Genomic DNA, 22,554 nt, shown 5'->3' on the forward strand with positions numbered 1-22,554 from the left:
GTCTAAAGGACAGTGAAGAGACCAACTGGCCTAAAACTCCCACAATCCTTTCTTTCAGTGAACTAAATAAAAACTGCCCTTACTATACCTTTAACTGTGTGTCCTGGTCTGCTTCTCCACTGCGTTAAACTGTCGGAGAATATTCTTATTATTCCTTCCACAATGAAAGGTCATAACCTAAACGTGTACACTCTCTGGTTCAACAAAGGTTGCTGCTTGGAGTTCCACACCATACCACATCATTACCACATAATGAGTTAAGATCATCTGCGACTGTTACAGGTCTTTTGATATACCGGCCTCCTGGAAACCCTGGCCCGTGGGTGTCTTCTTTTTCTGACACAATTGCCCCCCTTTTATTAAAAGCCTCCAATTTCACTCTTCTTGGCGACCTTAATTTACATTTAGAAGACCCTCAATGTAATGCCAGTAGTGCTTTTCTGTCTGACCTTGAGGCTCTGAATCTGTCCTTATGTAATGCTGGCCCTACCCATGTGGCAGGCCATTTACTCAACCCTATTTTATCTGACCTCCCCTTTGACTGCTGTGTTTCCGCTCTACCTTTGGCATGGTCTGGCCACCTTGCAGTTCAATTTAATTTAGAAATGTCCGATACGAAGGCTACGGTTCCCCTGGAGGACCTTGGTAGCTTTACACGTTGGGGTAAGCTGAATATGGAATCCTTTAATACCTCACTATTAATGAATCCGCCGGACTCTACTTTGTCCCTCCCGCAGTTTGATGCTGCTGTCAGATTGTTTTACTAATACTGTTCTCATATGCAGATGATACCCAAATCACCTTTTCTCTTTCTTCCGCCAAAGAGGGTAACTTGTCAACTCTCCAGTATGGACTTAGCAAGGTCTCCCAATGGATGCAGGCTAATTTCCTGAAGTTAAATGGGGCAAGCCTAAGGTTTTAATATTGGGAAAACATAGGGACCTATGTGGCCCCAAATATTGGCCTCAGGAAATGGGCCCTTTTCCTCTGCCTGTCACGCAGGTTCGCAACCTGGGATTCATAATCGACAAAAACCTCTCCATGCGGCTGCAAGTGGTGAGAGTGGCCGCGACATGTTTTGCCATCTTGAAATGGCTTCGCAAGATAATGTGGATGCTCCCTGCCACCTTCCAAAGAACTGTGGTCCAGGCTTTGATCACCTCTCGCCTGGACTGTGGCAATATTCTTTATTTGGGTGCATGCCAGGAGGTTTTGAGAGCTTCAGATTGTGCAGAATTCTGCGGCTCACATTCTTTGCCATGTATCGAAGTGCCCCCATTTCCCAGTCTCTCCTTGATTTACACTGGCTCAGGATCACCAGTAGAATTGGGTTTAAAGCCCTATGTTACATTTTTAAAATAAAACATGGTTCTGCGCCATTATATCTCCAAGAACTTGTTCATCCTTGCGTCCCAGCTCGTACTCTTCTTTCTTCCACTCACTGTGACTTCGTGATCCCACGTTTCAAACTAGTAAGAATGGGTGGCCGTTCTTTTTCCCATTTAGGTCCTAAGATGTGGAACTCGCAACCTATTTTCCTGAAAAATGCCTCTACATACACTAGCTTCCGAAAGAACCTTAAGACATGGCTTTTCACACAGTAAACTTAGTTTCTCTCTGTTCCCTCTTTTAGGCTGTCCCTTGGTGCCGGAAAACCCTATTTGGGAAGCTGCGCGCATAACAACTTGAATTAAATAAATAAATATATTACAGGAAGAAAATACAAGCACTCCTTCTGGTTCCCCCTCACCAGTTGTTACATGGTCTGTATTCCTCGTGCACAAATAAATGGAATTCTAGGTTATATCCTAGACCTCTGTCCTTGACACTGCTCCATCCTATTCGAGCACTTCCACATCACCACCCGTCAGGATGTCATTTTATTGCTTTGCACAGGAGATCACATAGGGACCCTTGACCTGAAAGACGTATTCTTGCGCACCCTCATTCAGCTAGCACATTACTTATACCCGCACTTAATAATAAGTGGGCAACACTACCAATACAGTTCCACCATTCAGGGTCACTGTAGCATCAATGATATTTACCAAATGTCTAGCGGTAGAAGCTGCACACTTGTGCAGAAATGCCATTCATGTCTTTCTTTACGTGGACAATTGGCTGTTAAAGAGCGGCAGCTGAGAGCAATGTCTCCTTTACACTTAGATGGCCTTTCTGCTAGAAGGTAGACTTAACAGTCCACTCCAAAAATTTGCATTTCATGCCAAAGCATATCCAACCTTTGGTAGGGGATGTATTGCATTCAATCATGGGGAAATTCTACGCAAACTGAGGGAGGGAGGGAGGTGGCATTCCAAAGGCTGCTGCCTCTCTGAGATATGTTTGTTTGTTTTTCCTCTGGTGGAGATGGTAAATAAATTGCTAAAGATGATTGTTTCTTGCATAGGGGATAGTGCCTCACCTGACTGCACAAGCGTATACTGCAGGAGCCGGAAGGAAGATCCGTGTACTGTTAGTACAGCAAACATTTTTGCAGGCCTTTCTTGGACCCTCACCTACAAGTGATAATTACCACTGACTTCACTCATGCAGCGGGGAGCATAACTCAACGACATGACTACAGGGTACCTGGATGAGGTAACAACAGGGTTGTCACATCAGTGACTTGGAGCTCATGCCAGTCAAATTGGAACTCAGAGCATTTTGCAGTCTCATCTGGAGAAAAACTGTCCCAGTAAAAACTGACAACAATTCAGCAATATATTGCATCCAAAAGCAGTGGGGGCTTACACGTCTGAGATGTCAGCACTAGCCCAAAAGATTTGACTGTGGTCCCTTAGGAATCCTATTCTGCTGCTACGAGACACCTGCCAGAAGTCGACAACGACTTTGTGGACCTCTTAAACATCATGCATCAAAAAGTTCATGAATGAAAGGTGGATCCTCAAGTCCTTCAGGGGTGCTACTACATCTGTGGCCCTCCCTCAATCTATCCGTTCTCCAAAGTGCAAAATGCCAGGCCTACAGGTATCCATATTCACCGATCATGGGAAATACACAATGGATGGTTTTTTATGCATCTAACAGAGTATTTTAGCTGTAAATTCTTTACCGTAGAATTATCCCCAGGTGGAATGGGCACCTCCCCAGATATATTATTTTTGAAAGTAGGGGACCCCTATATATTAGTAAAAATATACTTGCTATACATAGGGAAGTAACTCAGGTTGAAAAAGGTCTATAGCCAAGTATTCGAATCTCATAAAAACAATATGATATTTATGTGAGTTTCCAGTGTTTAAGTGAAAAAGTCACCCAACAAACCAATTTAGAAACAGATTATTTCATTTATTTATTGTTGAAGTTAGTTTCAGAAATATATATATTTTTTGTAGTGTTTTTGTTATTTATAAAATTCTTTTTTTCTCTTATTTTTGGATAACAATTAATTATATCTTTGATAAATCATATACATTCATTCTTCAAACAGTTATAAACAGACAGTGAATGGAAAGAGACAAAAGATGTTAGCAATACGGCAAGGTGGATCACGACGCGCGTTTCGGCCAATATAGCCTTCCTCAGGTGGCCGTGTATTGCTTTGGAGGCTATTTTAGAGGTCTTCAAATAGCCACACTTTGCTAATAGTCGCGTGTTCTAGGTTTCTGTCTTAGATTGTATACCTATGATGTCATGAGTCCGCCAGATTATATGAAAATAACCGTCCCGAAAGTAAGTGTCCGGATGGAGTGCTGTTTTATATTGTATACGCTTTCTAGAGTATCTTTTATTATGGATAGCTTCTCTTTGTGGATAGTTTGTTCGTTGAGATAGCTTTCTTTGACAGCGGTAAAATAGTTTGTTCGTTGAGATTACCTTCTTTAACAGCGGTACTCTAGACGATCTGTAATCCGGTCGGACAAGAGGCTCAGTTCTATCATTAAGGGTCCGTTTCTAAGGCGTTTCGCAGTGTTGGTAATTAACGGGAGCCTCTTGTATTTAATGCCGCATCTCGTCCAGCGAGCAGCCACACATCACGCCGGACCCGCCGAGATGCGGCATTAAATACAAGAGGCTCCCGTTAATTTCCAACACTGCGAAACGCCTTAGAAACGGACCCTTAATGATAGAACCGAGCCTCTTGTCCGACCGGATTACAGATCGTCTAGAGTACCGCTGTTAAAGAAGGTAATCTCAACGAACAAACTATTTTACCGCTGTCAAAGAAAGCTATCTCAACGAACAAACTATCCACAAAGAGAAGCTATCCATAATAAAAGATACTCTAGAAAGCGTATACAATATAAAACAGCACTCCATCCGGACACTTACTTTCGGGACGGTTATTTTCATATAATCTGGCGGACTCATGACATCATAGGTATACAATCTAAGACAGAAACCTAGAAAACGCGACTATTAGCAAAGTGTGGCTATTTGAAGACCTCTAAAATAGCCTCCAAAGCAATACACGGCCACCTGAGGAAGGCTATATTGGCCGAAACGCGCGTCGTGATCCACCTTGCCGTATTGCTAACATCTTTTGTCTCTTTCCATTCACTGTCTGTTTATAACTGTTTGAAGAATGAATGTATATGATTTATCAAAGATATAATTAATTGTTATCCAAAAATAAGAGAAAAAAAGAATTTATAAATAACAAACACTACAAAAAATATATATATTTCTGAAACTAACTTCAACAATAAATAAATGAAATAATCTGTTTCTAAATTGGTTTGTTGGGTGACTTTTTCACTTAAACACTGGAAACTCACATAATAAATATCATATTGTTTTTATGAGATTCGAATACTTGGCTATAGACCTTTTTCAACCTCACCTCCCCAGATATAAGCATGTTCTCACCTACCGTGGCTATGAAGGAGGAATACTCTTTTCCTATGGTGAAGAGTAGTGTAGCCGTGGTCCTGGACCATAGCCTGCCCTCAGTGGCAGTCCAGTATAATGTCTTGACAGGGGTGACCTCCTCAAAACCGTTTCTACCTCGTAATGAAGCACTCACAGACGCCCTGCGGGGACATGGTCCAAGCGGAGCACAAGGGCCCCCAGGGAGCATGACAATAACCCCCTGCCATTGCCAAACCTCAGGGTACCCCTATTTCCTCACACAACACCCTATTTCGAAGAGCTTGGTGGTCCAAGCCGCCACACCCCATGTATACCCTGGTGTATTCCATACCACCCAGCCGGATAGGGAATCCAAAAGGCTGGCCACCTTAGGAAAGAAAAATATTTCTTTCACCAGCCTGGCCGTGCGGTCCTTGAACACTGTGCCTTTTGGGCCATTACTCTCATGCACTGTTTAAAGCGGTTGCGCAAGTGCTGCCCATTGTCCAGAAGGAAGCCCTGGTCATAATCTCCTAAGCTATGGCAGACAGGAGAGTTCACAATCCAATGTCGGCTGGAAGCGACTGACTTGCCAGGCAGAGTGGTTTCTTCGTTGGTGGCCTTACAGTGCCACATATGGCCTTTCAGGGGGTGTCTTAACCTTGCTTATGGATCTGCTCTTTAATGGCTCTTCGGAGACCAGGCATACTCTGAACTATAGCGCTTCAGGGATAGCAGAGCTGCAGCCATGTCCTTGGGCCTTTTCATGGCCCCAGCTAACCCCAGTATGCCTTTCACAGCCACGGAGGGGGGCTTCAAGCTGCATACTTACCCAGCCATCACAGCATGCAATCTCCCCAGCCTCTGTGTGGCCAAGGATACAGTAGCCCCAGGCCCTGGGGTTGAGCAGCCAGAGGTCGGGTCAGCCAACCCTCTTCCCCTCCTTGCCCGCAGCCGTACCCTCCAAACCTCTTTAGTTTGTCCCCCAACCATAATGGGCAACAGATGGGAGGCGGGATGCACCATCACCTGCACCAATGGAGGTCGATAACCTCACAACGATGGGTTCTCCTGATTGTCCGAAGGGGTTGCATCCTCCCCTTAATGACTACCTCTCCTCCCTTGCCACTTACTGCAACAGGGCGATGGAGGACCATCTTTCTTTACTCTACTGTCGCAGGTATTCTGTGCTCAGACAGAACTGTGCATAGAGGCTTGGAACCTCAGTGAGTTAGGGTGTGCCAAAAATCACCTTAGTACCCAAAAATCCCCTACCAGACTAACTACAGTGTCTCATTGGTTATCATAAACTCCCAATGCATAGACAAACCAGAACATGAACTTAGTACACCTCCGGTAACGTGGAACACATAAACACTCTTTCGTTATACAATCATTTCAATCCAGAACAAGGAGTAAAAGAGGACACGTGCATATTTGAAATGTTTATTCACTAATGCAGTGTTCTCATGCGCAGTATCTTAGCTAATACAAGCAAACATATTATAAGAAACAAAGTAATCGGCATAGTCACTAGTCCATAGAACACAAACGGTGCAAGCATAGTATTATGCTAAAATGAATAGGGTTTAACAAAACCTAATTCTCACCCTCCCTAGCTAGTATATTATATTATATCTAAGAAGGTCTCTTTTGGGTTTTAGCAGAGCGGCCCCATACCTCGAGATCTTAGTGGTGTGGTGTGGGATCACATCATCAGCAACCAGCTCTCTGCATGCGAAGCACCATCAAGTGTGTGTAATGCTCTTGCGCAAAGCAATATAAAACGTGCCTAAAGCCAGAACTGGATCTAGCCCTGATCTCTTGACTGGGTGAGAGTATTCTGCTTATTTCAGAAACTCTGTCCATCACCACCCCCTTTTGCTTAATTGTTTTGTCCACCATAAGCGTGGAAGGGTATACTCAGACGTGAGTCCCTTGCTCACTGCACCATCAGGATTCAAGCAAGCCGGGCCGAAGACGGCTGTAATGCCAGAAACCGGTCCCCCGGAAGCTTGTTTCCGTCCAGTGAAAGAATTGGCTTGGTAGTTTGGTCTGCCCTGTTCCCATGATGCACTGGGCCAGGGACAGACTAATTTGCATATAGCCAGGTTCTGAGCTGGGATGGTGCAGTGAGCTAAAAAACGGTGCTGGATCAAGCCCTGATCTCTTGACTGGGTGAGAGTATTCTGCTTAATTCAGAAACTCTGTCCATCACCACCCCCTTTTGCTTAATTGTTTTGTCCACCATAAGCGTGGAAGGGTATACTCAGACGTGAGTCCCTTGCTCACTGCACCATTAGGATTCAAGCAAGCCGGGCCTAAGACGGCTGTAATGCCAGAAACCGGTCCCCGGAAGCTTGTTTCCGTCCAGTGAAAGAATTGGCTTGGTAGTTTGGTCTGCCCTGTTCCCATGATGCACTGGGCCAGGGACAGACTAATTTGCATATAGCCAGGTTCTGAGCTGGGATGGTGCAGTGAGCTAAAAAACGGTGCTGGATCAAGCCCTGATCTCTTGACTGGGTGAGAGTATTCTGCTTAATTCAGAAACTCTGTCCATCACCACCCCCTTTTGCTTAATTAAAGCCAGAACTTGGCTGCAGCTGCATGTATGTTATGTCTAGGGACGTGCGAAGATCAGTGCTCATAACAACTACTGTGTTGAGATATTTTGAAGCTTTCAGCACTCACTGTACAGACACAGTTCTCCAAGCAAGGCTGATATCAGTGTAACATATGCTCGTATGAACCGAAAACATTTTACTAGGCTCAAAGCTAAAGCAGCAGATGCGTGTCGTGTGCAAAAGCAGCAGAAAGGAAAAATGGGGTTTAAACTCACTAAAAGCTCATCCTAACTTAACACAGTAATCAGGCTACATCTATCCATATATCACCCTCTCTTGATCCGAGCACGTATCAGATAAGATAAGGGACTCAATTGTTGAAAGCAGAGTTCAATAAAACGCTCAGTTCAAAATCGAGTAGGTGAGGTAAAAATTTTGTCCGCAAAAATAATCCAAAATCTCACCAGCATGACATTGTAATGTCCACTGTTAGTAAAGCCAATAGGTCTGATTTATTAAAAAAAATGTCCATAAGGATTCGGTAAAATTTCGAGAGAAGAGAAAAAAAAATGACATCAATGGCTTCAATAGGAGTCAGCCTAAAACGGAGTAGGCGAAATAAGCAGCAACAGCTTCTAAAAGGAAGTCACTGTTATCATCCGAAAACAACTCAGCCATCCAATTTAATAGAGAGAAAAAACATACATGCTCTTCAATTACCAGATCCTCTAGTATCATCAGAGGACAACTCGGTGGGTTCTCAATGAAGCTGTGTGCCAAGAAATCTTGCGCCGCTGCAAATATATTCCAATGACCCAGAACTCCATGCATCGCTGCAAAGGCCATAATCCCTCTGTCAGAACAAAGCAATTCATGAGCAACTAAGGGACTCATGAGCTGATCATAATCCACTTCAGGCGACACCAAATTGCAGAGACACAAATCCAGGGCCCACATGAAATCACAGCTCGGGCAATGAAATACAGGCTGGACACAGGTGAAATGGGAAAATCGAAACGATAATCCATACGAAGCAATCAAAGTGGCAAGTGGCAGCACACCATAGTACTCAAGCATCCTGTTGCGAAACAGTATTAACAGCTCCCGCTCGTTTGCGAAGACCGGACGGGCATCCATTTTGTAATAAACAAAATAGTAACAAAAACCCAGCAGCCAGTGCCAGCAAAACAGGAAGTCCACCAAATAGACCGGAGAATATCGAGTGAAGGAAAGCAGGAATGACTCCAAATATTTTCTGGAAAGAAGTCACTAAGCCACCGCTTACTACTTTAAAAAAATGAGCCAGCCCCGAAGTGGAGGATGCGTTAAAGATTGTGTGAATCAGCTCACCAAAATGTAAAGGAAGGTCAGTATTCAACAAGGCATGCACTTCTGTGTGGATGTTAGCAACGTGAAGGACAAATGTTTCGCGAGCAGATGTCAGGGCAACTTCTTTTTGTGACAATAAGACTCTTATTCTGCTCATCTTATTGAACTCTGACTTTAAGGCCGGAATCCTCGGCCAGATGGAAACATCCAGGTTCCCATGCGGGGGTGGATAAAGCACATTCTTACAGCAAACGACACGCTCACTCACTGTTATAATGTAAGCTATGCCTTTCAATAACCCACAACAATCTTCATTGTTTAAAAGTAAATAACTCCCGTTAACTAATAAGGTAAAAGTCGGGACTATAGCAGGCACCGGTGTACCTTTTAAAACACATGCTAAATTAGGGCGGTCCATGTAATTGGATGTGCCTACACATCAACGAGTGATCTGGTGTTTCTGTACACTCATCTCCATTTAGATATACCTCTTTCCCATCCCTAAGGCATCTATAAGTAAAAGGGAGCGACCAGGCTTCATGTAAGTAGGAGGCACCGAGGCGCTCATATCTGCCTATGGCAAAATACTTCATGCAATTTGAAAACTGGAAGAGCGGGAAAGGGAGAGTAATTACTCCGTGGATTAGCCACGTTGCAGCCGTGGCCTCTGCCACTGAAAAGGGTAAAGACTCTAAGCGTTCAATGTGTAACATCGAAAAAGAAGCATCTCTCATGGAAAGCAAACGTTGTTTTTCAGTCAAATTAAAAGGTGCAAACAGAGAAGTGACATTAACACAGGCCCAAGGCACTTTACCATTTTTTAGCGACTGTAAGGTCCACGCAAACTGCATAACAGAACGCAATTGATTTTAACCATGGTACAAATTAGACACTTCATCATGTACAATTTCAACTACTGACGAAACAATATTATCTAATGTATAAATTCGGGAGGAAAGGTTATTAATGCTGCTGTCCAAAACTGCAAGCACTTTTTCTAAATTAGCTTGGTCAATGGCCCTGAGGCGGGTAGCCGCTTCAATCTGTGATGTTTTCCAGAGTTTATTATAAATGGCATAGATCCTAGCCGGTTTTGGAAAAGGGGGTGGTGATGGAGCCAGGTTCTGAGCTGGGATGGTGCAGTGAGCTAAAAAACGGTGATGGATCAAGCCCTGATCTGTTGACTGGGTAGGAGTATTCTGCATCATTCAGAAACTCTGTCCATCACCACCCCCTTTTCCAAAATCGATTTTGTCCACACTAAGTGTGGGAGGGTATACTCAGACGTGAGTCCCTTGCTCATTGCACCATCAGGATTCAAGCAAGCCGGGCCGACGACGGCTGAAATGCCAGAGACCGGTCCCCGGAAGGTTGTTTCCTTCCCTGTATAAGAATTGGCTTGGTAGTTTGGTTTGCCCTGTTCCCATCAATCACTGGGACAGGAACAGACTAATTTGCATGTAGCCAGGTTCTGAGCTGGGATGGTGCAGTGAGCTAAAAAAACGGTGATGGATCAAGCCCTGATCTCTTGCCTGGGTAGGAGTATTCTGCATCATTCAGAAACTCTGTCCATCACCACCCTCTTTTCCAAAATCGATTTTGTCCACACTAAGTGTGGGAGGGTATACTCAGACGTGAGTCCCTTGCTCATTGCACCATCAGGATTCAAGCAAGCCGGTCCGACGACGGCTGAAATACCAGAAACCGGTCCCCGGAAGCTTGTTTCCTTCCCAGTATAAGAATTGGCTTGGTAGTTTGGTTTGCCCTGTTCCCATCATGCACTGGGACAGGAACAGACTAATTTGCATGTAGCCAGGTTCTGAGCTGGGATGGTGCAGTGAGCTAAAAAACGGTGATGGATCAAGCCCTGATCTCTTGACTGGGTAGGAGTATTCTGCATCATTCAGAAACTCTGTCCATCACCACCCCCTTTTCCAAAATAGATCCTAGCCGGGCCCTTGATGAAATCATTTAAGTCAACCTCGTCAGTTAGTTTAGACAAATGTAATTTTACAGACTCCAATGTAGAGTGTTTGAGCCAATTCTACATAATTTGCCTACTGAATAAGTGGTTACAGAATGGTCACTCTCAAAACGGGGATCTACTCTGACCTGGGTAAAACCCTCAGCCAGGCCCAAAAAACGATGCTGGCACGAATCTGCACTTCTGTGCCACATCAACCAACCCTTGGGATTCAAACTGGATATGTTGAAGGATGAATTTAGCAAATGGGTTTGCAACTCTCTAACCGAAAATTTAGTTGAATTTTCCCAACCCGAATATTCTTTCAAATCAGGGAAGTAAGGAGTATTACATTTTTTAGAAGTAGCCAATCCAAAGCATGTTGTCTGCGAGATGCTAGAATTCAAAAACAACATATGATTTGGGATGAGACATGCATGGTGCAAAGCCTCAGTGCCTTGTACCTGCCAACTCTTAGAACCCCAAACTGATTTAAGGTCAATAGTTTCCTTCCATAACTCTTAGCCACCAACAGTTAGTTGGTCTAGAAAGGACTTCGAATACAGTAACTTAGTATCGGTAAGTCTAACTTTGGAATTGGATTTGTCTGTCACTTTAAAATAAAATGACGCGGGATTGGGCTGATTAAAATCAGTAAAATATGTATATTTTTTCAAAAATGTATCTGAGCTGCCTCTTAAAGGAGCTGGGCAATGTTCCCACTGGGTATAATTCACAGTACTCCTCCTAGAATTTAGTTTTGTGCAAGTTGTGATTGCCAAAATGTTGGTAACAAAACAAATCGCCGTAATTAGCAAAATATAAATATAAATCTTCAGCATCAAAGGCAGTATAATATTTCAAATCAGCAAACAAAGCCTCTACGGCCCGAACTTCCCAATCATCAGAATGTATATTTTGTTGAACCACATCCCCCATATTAACTCTAAGTACAATAGGAACATTAACAACTTCAGTCGGGCCATGGATTTGAAATTTAACTGCATCCCAGACGATTCCATTCAGGACAGGCCATGCGGTGATATTAACAAAGGCCAAGTCTATTTTCAGTCTGTGTGCTGAATGTGAGGAGGAGTTGGGTGCCAAAGTTCCATTCAGATGTTAAATTCATGTTCTCTCCTCGACATAATTTCCATTGACAAATCGGAAAACACAAAACCAATTGACATAAAAATATAGAGAGCAAAAAGCCCCAGCCAAATGTAAGTCCAAGGGGGTATCAAAAAATAAATGTTTTTTAAACAAAGTCGCATAGGCTCTCAGCCTTGTGGGCTTCTCTGATGTACGTGAAACAGTGTCAAATGAAATTCTGGATTCTGTGGCTAAACGAGTTTGCAAATCAGGCATCGATAAGTCAGTTGGGTAAGTGTAATCTGTATCATCAAGGTGAGTACCAGGCAAAGCACTCAATAAAGGACTGGAAATTGCAGTCATCTCGAGGACCACCTCCGGTGCACAATCCGAAGAAGTGGCCAAAACAGAATTTTTCACCATCGAAGGACATGAGACTGCCGGTGTCATGCTAAGAAGAATCGGCCACTCTGTGTATTTTGACATTGTCAATGGAGATATACCTGTTCTCTTTACGACCTGGAAGTGGTGACAAAATGACTGTTCTTGTGCCCTTCACTCCAAGCACGGGAACCGGAGCACGGTATGAGAGACCAAATTCCTTTTTGTTATCGATCTTCTCCCGAACTAGTTCTCCAACTTGGGGTAGCCAGCCAACTACCGGGATCTGCAAGGCATCATCCGGGGTGGAGGGCAAGTGTTCCTTTGCAAGACTGTCTCTGGTCTCTTTTAGAGTCTGTAAAACATTGAAATGTTCATCTACGTCAAAGGAGACAGCCGAATCGACCGCCTCTAGACGGTCAAGGTCCGGGACATACATCTTGATAACAAAGAGCATATTGTATGGGGTCCGCCCACCCAGAGACCTTCTAGGGAGATTATTAAGGGCATGCTGCACGCTATAAAGATTGGCCAACCAGTTTCTGCCAGTGCCTATAACTCGAGCTGTCAGTGATTGCTTTAAGTCACGGTTCATTCGCTCCACAACACTATTACCCTCAGGTCTGTATGGAGACGAAAACTTGACTTGGACCCCCATCGAAGCCATGGCATCCCTATACGCCTTAGAGGCGAAAGCAGTACCCTGATCTGAATGGAAGGTACCACAGACAAAAATCCCTACAGACACGCAAATCCCTGATGACAGTCCGTGAATCAGCGCTGCGATGAGGCCAGACCCAAACAAAGCGTGTGCATGAATCAACTGCTACCAAGATGTACTTGTACACAGTATCAGAAGAAAAAGGACCGCAGTGATCTAAATAAACACAACCAAACGGTTTATTAGAAATGAACAACTGTGTTTGGGTGGACGCGTAGCCGTTGAAGGCTTAATCTGCTGGCAAATGTCACATTGAAGGACATAGTCATGCGTCTGTTTGTACAGTCCCCGCCCCCAAAAACGTTGTTGCAGCTGAGCCACAGTAGCTTGAACGCCCGCATGTGTAGACGCAACCCCTTCATGGGCCGCTGTGATCAGTGAATGTCTGCGATCAGAGTTGGGAATCAACCTCTCCCCAACTTCCGGAATTTTCACATAATGAACCTTATCGGGACTTAAGTGGTATGTGTACTACGAAGGGAATCCCGTAGGATATTTACCTCCCTTCTCAGTGGCAGCAACAGCCGCCAAGATATCATTATCAATCTTACTTTTGGACCTTGTGACTGCCGCAACTAAATATGTCGATACCGCTGATTTCGCTGCTTCATCAGCAAGCGAGTTGCCAACAGCGTGGACTCCCACGCACTGGTGACCGAGAGTATGAATTACAAACACAAGTGGCAACTGCTCTTTAAGCTCAGCCACTCGGACCCAGATCATTTTATGTTTTATTGTGCTACCCTTGGAATCAGGAAAATCATTCTGAATCCAAAAGAACAAGTTTTCATTGTAAGACTGGACACAGTAGTAAGAATCACTTACGATTAGTGTTGTCACACTAGGATCAGCGTACTCCAATGCAAGCTTTAGAGCACGGAGCTCTGCTAATTGTGCGGTGCAGTCTCCTAGAGTCTGTGTGTGCACGACTCTCGACTTGAACTCATCATTCACCATGGCACCTACCTCAATAGCGCATGTGGAAACGTAGGCATGTTTAGAACCATGCGCAACCTGCGCCGAACCATCAGTGTATATGATGCAATGGAAATCCTCCAAAGGCCGCATTGCTAAAGGTGCAGGATGAACAAACTCGTATTGCAAAAACTCTTGCGACCGTAAGGAGGCGTCAACAATGAACGTGACATCCGGAGACGTCAATGGCGCAGCCCATTGTATCCACGAGGGTGCAAAGCTTTAGAATTCGGTACACTGGCTTTCGTAACTGCCTCCAAAGCAGGACACTGTGTAACTACCAACATGCGTTTTCCCTGTGACAGAGCGCGTTCCTTCAGAATCGCCATCTGCACAGCAGTCAAAACTTTCTCCACAGTGGAAAATCGCATTTCAGCCGAAGTGTACAAGTGTGACTTGTAAGCAATAGGTACTGTATCTCCTTCGTTAAAAGTAAGGTATCTGAAACCCACCGTCCCAGGGATGATTTTATCACCAGGTTGGTGTGATTATCACGAGTCGATAAGTATTTAGAAGCGAGCAGATCAGCCTGCAAAGACTGCAGTATAGCTGAATGCTCAGGCAGCCAGTTCGATTTAGCAAAATTTGGTTGTATCAAAGCATACAAGGGCTTGATACGCTGAACATAATCCAGAATGTATGTCCTCCCGAAATTCAAAAAGCACGATAAAGATTGTAACTTTTTCAGAGTTGTCGGAGCGCGCAATTGAGCGCATTTCTCCAAGAAGTGAGGAGCCAATCCTCGACCTTCATTGTTGAGCTCGTAGCCCAGGAACAACAATGTGTACTCTGCAATGTGCGATTTTGCAAAGTTGAATTTGTAAACAAAGTCCGCAAAGCAACAAATTAAGCGGTTCTGTGAGATAAATGTCATCCACATATGAACAAGCATCTGGGTCAACCCTCTCTGAGAGAGAGACTATGCGAGCAGCAAACACTCCAGGACTATTCTTATAGCCCATAGGTAAACGTTTGAAATGTGTATGGACACCGCTGCAAGTAAAGGAGGTCCATTGGGAACTAAGACCATCCAAATGGTGGGCATTAAAACCGTTGGATATGTCAAGCGTGGTCTTAAACCGCTTACGCACGAGACTATCCACTAAAGCAGAGCCGTGTGTATTCTGTACTGCACAGGTACGGCAATGCGAGTTTAAATGTCAGTAATCCAATACCAAACGATATGAACAGTCAGGCTTGGTTACAGTAAAAAGAGGGTTATTCATTGGTGGCACACAAGTTTCAATAACACCCTGATATTCCAATTGTTCAAGGATTTCCGCAACGGAAGCCTTCGCTTAACGCTTTAAGGGATATTGGGGTTGAGGCTGAGGCATAGACCGCAAAGGAATCTCGTGGTGAGGGGAAAATGTATCCCATCCACAGTGAGTACGGTACAGAGCCGGCGCAAGGGCCTTAGCCCACTCTTCTGCAAAATTCAGCGCATGCTCCTTCGAGATTGTGTGCGCGAAACTAGGGAGGATTACCTCCTCCCCTCGGAGCTGCGAGCACAAAAGGTGGGGGCCAGTCAGCCTCCGCTAACAAAATATCATAGGTAGTCATAAGATCTCCCAAAATACCCACTCAATGGTGCGTTGAGTCACCTTCAATGAATAAGACTATTTCATAGATCCTATCAGGAGGAGCTACTCTAGTATCAGCTGTCTCCACAACAACATAACTGTCAGTTGCTGTCACCTTCAGTAGTGGACGAAGGGCTTCTCGCAGTATGGTAATCTCCGCTGCGCTGTCCAGCAAGGTCAGAGCCCACGTCGGATTCTGAAGCTGGGTTCTCACTATCTGTGGCATATCTGTGTGCTGTTAAAGCAGCGACTTTCTTTTTCTGAAACTGGGGTCTCTTCGGTGTAGAATCGTCCTGCTTGCCTTTGCCTTCTCTCGGGCGGGGCTGGTCACGTCCTTGCTGGCCGCCCCGACCTTTGCCGCCTCCTCCACCACCGGATGAAAAAGCCGATGTGTCCTGTAAAGAACGAGGAGAGCGTTGATCAATAACCTGAAAACGATCAGGTGATTTTATCGTCGTGCGATCGCGCAAGTCATAAACACGTTCTGTGGGCACAGGCAATAGAGACACAGGACGGGACTCCTGTTTCTGTTGCCTCTGTTGTTTTCCCTGTGTCTGTTTTTAGGCCAATTTTGTTTTGTGGACTTGGGCTGATCGTCGCTTTCCGACTTCTGCCCTTGGGGTTGTTTTTTCTCTTTAGTAGAAAAGGGCTTGAGACCCCTACTATTGCGGCCCACGGTTTTATAAGCTGCCACAATAACTTTTGCCAACTGCCGGGGTTTATCGGCGTCAGGAACCGCCTGCTAAGCATTGGCTACCTGAAAGTTCACCTCATCCCCCTTGACATTAGCAAGGATGAGATCGCAAACCACATCAAAGGTGCCACAGAGACGCATACCCAAATCAACCGCAGCCTCTGGTCCGTGGTCATCTTGAACACGTTTAAGGACCGTCGGCAGGACAGCCATAGACGGAGTGCCATAACACCTCGCATAGACTGCCGCAAATGTTTTTCCCCACGATTCAGTCACCAATTTCGGGGGTCAAGTCCTTAGGTAAGCTAATTGTCAGAATCCTGTGTTTTTCACCAGGAGACGTGTTAGGAAATACTGCTTCCAGCTGGTCAAACTTTTTGGCAAGCCAGAAAGGAAAATCATCCTGTTCTTGGGGACGCCTGCCCATCACAGCGTTGACCATAAAGGGACTGAGCTTCATACCGCTCTGTCCGGCGGGAAGCGCCGCACCACCCGGGGCCCCGCCTCGGAGATTGCGGGTAATGTATTGCACTAACAACCTGATCACGCTGATTGAGACTGCATGTAGTCCCCGTAACTCAGCTACTGGGCATGCTCCATGTTGAGGATGAGGGGGTAAACCCAGCCAAAACAGGCCAAGTAGCGCCTGGAATGGACAAAGGACCCAACCTCTGAGCTGCTAATGGATGGGGTAGGGTGCCATTAAACCAAACTCAATGCTGCCAAGTATCAATAGGAACCTCCTGTGCCCTATAGGGAGTATATTTATTCGGCACAACAGAGGGAGTGTACGTATGGAACACACCAGAAGTTACGTCCACAGCAGGGAAGGTCACCCACGAATAAAAATTTTCGTATGGGTAAGCCACTTCCGCACTCACCACCATTATGACCGCCATGCCATCCACGTGAACATTATAATTTTGCAAATGATTGCGCACCGCAATGGGACTATGCTGCGGAATGTCCACCGCGGCCATAGCGACACAGAAAGGTAAAGGTACAAAGTCAACCCTGTAGCACAACTGGGTAGCAATTCAAGGAAACTGTTTAGAAAGATTCAAGCTTGCAAAGACCTATACTAATATAGGTAGGTTTATCCTACACCACCGTTAACCAGAAACAGCAGTGAAGGGGTTAAAGACATAAAAGATGTACTACTCAAGTATCATGCTATAAGACCATCAACGATTGGGCGCCATGTCGCAGGGATTCCGTGCTCAGACAGAACTGTGCATAGAGGCTTGGAACCTCAGTGAATTAGGGTGTGCCAAAACTCACCTTAGTACCCAAAAATCCCCTACCAGACTAACTACAGTGTCTCATTGGTTATCATAAACTCCCAATGCTTAGACAAACCAGAACATGAACTTAGTACACCTCAGGTAACGTGGAACACATAAACACTCTTTCGTTATACAATCCTTTCAATCCAGAACAAGGAGTAAAAGAGGACACGTGCATATTTGAAATGTTTATTCACTAATGCAGTGTTCTCATGCGCAGTATCTTAGCTAATACAAGCAAACCTATTATAAGAAACAAAGTAATCAGCATAGTCACTAGTCCATAGAACACAAACGGTGCAAGCATAGTATTATGCTAAAATGAACAGGGTTTAACAAAACCTATTTCTCACCCTCGCTAGCTAGTATATTATATTCTATCTAAGAAGGTCTCTTTTGGGTTTTAGCAGAGCGGCCCCATACCTCAAGATCTTAGTGGTGTGGGATCACATCATCAGCAACCAGCTCTCTGCATGCGAAGCACCATCAAGTGTGTGTAATGCTCTTGCGCAAAGCAATATAAAACGTGCCTAAAGCCAGAACTTGGCTGCAGCTGCATGTATGTTATGTCTAGGGACGTGCGAAGATCAGTGCTCATAACAACTACTGTGTTGAGAGATCTTGAAGGTTTCAGCACTCACTGTACAGACACAGTTCTCCAAGCAAGGCTGATATCAGTGTAACAACATATTATTCTCGTATGAACTGAAAACGTTTTACTAGGCTCAAAGCTAAAGCAGCAGATGCGTGTAGTGTGCAAAAGCAGCAGAAAGGAAAAATGGCGTTTAAACTCACAAAAAGCTCATGCTAACTTAAAACAGTAATCAGGCTACATCTATCCATATATCACTACCAGTAAGTTACGTCTCTCTTGGCCAAGGGAGCGTAGAGAGAGTTTCAACGCCAGGCTTAGGTCGGAATTGCTGTTCCTGTTAATTTCTGGTACCCAAAAAGGAAGCAGGCCTTCGTCCTATCCTAGACCTGCACCGCTCAATTTCTTCCTCCAGAATAAGTTCAAAATGCTCACGGTTGATCAAGTACTGTCTGCCCTGGACTTGTAAGACTGGATGTTAACGTTGGTCTTGCAGTAGGCATATTTCCACATTGCCAACCTGCCTCCCACATACATTACCTTTGCTTCATGATGGGTCATGAGCAGTCGCTGTTTACCTTGCTCCCCTTTGGCCTTACCAGCGCCCCTCGGGTTTTCACCAAGGTGATGATGATGGTTGGAGCTCATCTGCTGAGATTAGGGGTGTAGGAAGCTGGGTTTCTGTTGCAGTAACCCCCCCCCCAACCAAGGGTGTAGTCACCCGAAGGTCAGTAGCCCCTTGGCTGCTGACCTCAAGACCCCTAAAACGCCCCCCAAATACAGTATTTAGGGGGCTGCCCTGAACCAGGAAGTCAGACAAGAAACCAGAAGAAGAAAAGAAGGACCGAACAGCTATACCAAAGCTAACAGGAGGACGCCCACTGACATGGCCCCTGCCTTTCCGGCCTGTCCCCACCTCGAACCTGCTCCAGCTAAATCCCGGTGTGTCCTGCAGCCAGCAACCTTGAGAAACCCGGAAGACCTGCCTGCCTTCCATCGCAAAAACTCTTTCTCCCGTGAACACAGGATTTGTTCATTAACAGACTCCAGCTCCGCAAGGATCCGCAGGTCTGCACCACTCTGCACCCAATGCCCACGGCCTGAGATTGAGTGGCCCAATTTCAAAAGGAGGTCTCCCTGGCGATCCTGACCTGAGATCCAGTGATCCCTGACCTGCCTCAAGTCTCCAACTGACACCTGCAACCTCAAACCGGAAGCCCCTCCCACCCCCATAACAACCAGGAGCTGGTAAGAAGATCTAACCCTAAAAGGCACCCAGTGTCTTTGCAAACCAGTGACTCCCCATTTAAAGCTACAGGGCACCCAACTCCAAAACAGCACTCTACACCCGGCAGCCCCAGTGCCGCCGAGGGTGCACTTATTGTGCCTGCTTGAACCCTGAGCTTAAGTCCAGGAGCTTTGCTCCCACAACCCAGTGGCCTGCTCGTCAGCAGCCACCAACCAGAGGCCCCCTAATGCTCATTGGATAACATTGGGCCTCAGCAGTCTGTACCCGGCCACCCTAATGCCGCCAAGTCTGCATTATTTTTAGAGGATTGTGTAAAAGTAGCACTTAACTATTTTTCATTATGCGTTGGATGCTCACAACACATTGTTAAACATTTGTTGGGCTGTTGAAAACTATTTACTGTGTTGGAGAGCAAAATATCCCCAAGTGTGGTACATCTGATACCCAACTGAGCTTGCCATCATGGGTCTGATCTGATTATGTCTTGATAAATGTTGTTCAAGACAATTAAAGGAAAAATAATTCACTTTATAATAAACCTAAAGATCTGCATTACAAACCTTCTGTTACTTTGTTGATCAAATCTTTTTCAGCATTCTGTATGCCTTACAGAACACTCAGGACTTGGTTCCTGCCCGCTATTTTCGGGAGATTGAGAGCTTGGAAAGGGCCTTGCTCTGGGATGGCAGACCCTGTGTCGCCATCCAGAAGCTCACGTTGCCGTGGTACGACGGAGGCATCGCCCTGCCGGATGTACGTAGGTACTATTGGTCCTCTCAGCTTACTGCCATCAACCACGGCTTTTATGGCCCTATAGATAACCCAGGCTACGCAATGGACAGGTGGCTCTTGCGCGGTGGTAACTACTACCGTGCCTTGTATTCCAGATCCTTTGATCGGCGCCTATCGGGCCCGACCAAGGCGGCGGTTCACGTCTGGCGGACGATTACTAAAACACAGGGTTGGCAGGGCGGACTGACTGGATTTACCCCACTGTATGACTCCGATATCCTGGGTAGACTGTGGCACACCAAGGGCTTCGACAAATGGGATCTTATAGGCATTTCCAGGGTTGAAGACATGGTCATTAAGGGCGCAATCAAGACCTTTCCCCAACTGCAGACCGAATACCATTTGGGCGCTTCGGAGTTTTTCCGCTACGCCCTGCTGAGACACGCGCTGCTCTCCGCCAGGCCGACGGAGGGTGAGATCCCCGAGAGCACCCCCTTGGAGGACAGGATACTGGATGGCCATATGCCTGACAGTGCTATTTCCCTGTCCTACAAGAAATTGATTAATGTGCGCACTGATCTCCTCCTGCGCTTGCGAGACCAATGGACTGCGGACGGCCTGGAACTGGGCGATGAGGACTGGCAGAGTGCAGTGTCCTCCCCTAAGGAGGTCGCTATCTCCTCACGTCTCCGACTGGTGCAGTTCAAAATTCTTCACCGGGTCTATGTCATCGGCCCTCGGCTCTTACACATGGGGTTCTCGTCCGATGGCCTTTGTCGTCGAGGTTGTGGGGCTCTCGCAACCTTCTTACATATTCTTTGGGAGTGCCCCGTCATTGCCCCTTACTGGGCGAAAGTGCACCGTATAAGGGGAGAGGTAACTGGTGTGGTGTTGGCAGCGGAGGCGCGGAGGTGCCTCCTTAATGTTTGGGAACCATCTGATCACAACACGGCGCAGACTCGTTGGGTGACGTTGGGCAATATGGTTGCCAAGCGCGATATTGCTCAAAAGTGGGGTGCTGCTACAGCCCCCCTGGTGGTACAATGGAAAGCCAACATGGATTGGTGCATGTTCAAAGAAAAGACGGTCTACGTTGCCAGGGGGAGGCCACAGACATGGAATAAAGTGTGGGGGGCATGGAATGCATATAGGGGAGATGTGTGTCTACCACCGGAACCTGTCCCTCAGGACGAGCACCTATCACCTTAAACCTGTGACACCAACTGTTTTATGCTGTATGTATTTCTCCTGCCTTTTCCTACCCCCCCATCCTACTATTTGTTCTTTTTCTCGATTCTCTACCTGTCCCCCTCCCCCTCTACCTGTAGCCGACTCCTTCCCGTTTCTGATGCTCCATTGCCACTCTCACGCGCCCTTTGGCGTTTCTTCTCTTGGTTTAGTTATCTTTCTTATAAATAAAAATACAAAACAACCTGCTATGTTCTGATGTGAATCACCTTGCACTTTTCTCCTCCTGATTCTTTGCTGCCTTGCCTCCGGGATGTTAGGCTGAATAGCTTTGTGCTCTTTCACAATAAAGGTTTTAAAAAATTTAAAAAAAAAAATTATCTTTTTCAGCAGATGTGTTGCTTTTGAAAAATGCTGATGAATCTTGTTGGATTAACACTACTCTGAATATAGATTTTGCTCACACAAGCCCATAGTTAAGAATTTAACTGACGTACTTTTGTGCTTTTATTTTTACAAAGGTAAAAGAATCTGATGGTGTGGTCAATGACGAGCTTCCTAACTGCTGGGAATGTCCGAAGTGCAGTCATGCTGGAAAAACAGGCAAAGTGAGTTAGTCCACCTGAATATTTACTAGGTTTTTTTTCTTCAGCCAAGGGCTGTTATTTTGGAATTCATATCACTGAGGTACAGAAATGTGCTAAGAAACGACATTACCTACATTATTAGTCTGCAGTGCTGTTTAGATAGCTTATCAAATTCAAGTGAAAGATTACTCCACAATTGAACACATTTCCTGACTTGCAATTCTTAAATCTAATGAAGGTGCAGAACAGAGATGAGTACCTGGAATGCAGGGCAAGTGAATGGTGTCTCAAAATGAGTGAACTAGCATTTGAAACCTCATTAAAATCGAAGTACATGAAATATTCTCTTTTATACTTCATAACTTTGCATACATATACATGATATAAAATGTCAGTAAATGTTCTTCTTTCCCCTGTGCATAAAACTAGCCTTCTACTTTATCTGTAGTTCAGGTGCCATAAGAAGTTGTAATTTCTGGCATTCTAGATGTAGAGGGTTTAGTTTGGAGAAAAAGCCCATACTTTCTCGAAAGGCGAACAGCCATGTGTGAGAAGAAGAGGAAAGAAGTACCTTTGACAGCCAACATTGATAATTCAACTAGCTAAACTGATTGACAATAATCTTGTATGAATGGCTCATGAATGTACGTAGGATACAGTTTCTACTCAGTGGAAATGCATACTTCAAAAAAAGTGTGGTTCGTGCTAGATGAAAATCCCTGTTAAAGATTGGCTTGCTACAATGTTATCGGTGGGGTTAGGTGGTGTTTCAGTGATGACCGTGAGAGATAGTTATTATAGAAACA

The 22,554-nt window shown here is 45.3% G+C and overlaps 1 protein-coding gene across 7 annotated transcripts in view; it reads left to right on the top strand.

Moving 5' to 3' along the window:
• The window catches only part of KDM2B (lysine demethylase 2B), a 1,060,697-nt gene that overhangs the window by 764,037 nt on the left and 274,106 nt on the right, over positions 1–22,554 (top strand). For all 7 annotated transcript variants that reach the window (XM_086943000.1, XM_086942999.1, XM_086942995.1 and 4 more), the window contains exon 16: positions 21,683–21,769. In XM_086943000.1, the coding sequence (XP_086799126.1) occupies positions 21,683–21,769 (87 nt within the window). The remainder of the gene's footprint in view (positions 1–21,682; positions 21,770–22,554) is intronic.

This window comes from Lissotriton vulgaris, chromosome 11 (genome assembly GCF_964263255.1).
Source record: "Lissotriton vulgaris chromosome 11, aLisVul1.2, whole genome shotgun sequence".
NCBI lineage: Eukaryota > Metazoa > Chordata > Amphibia > Caudata > Salamandridae > Lissotriton > Lissotriton vulgaris.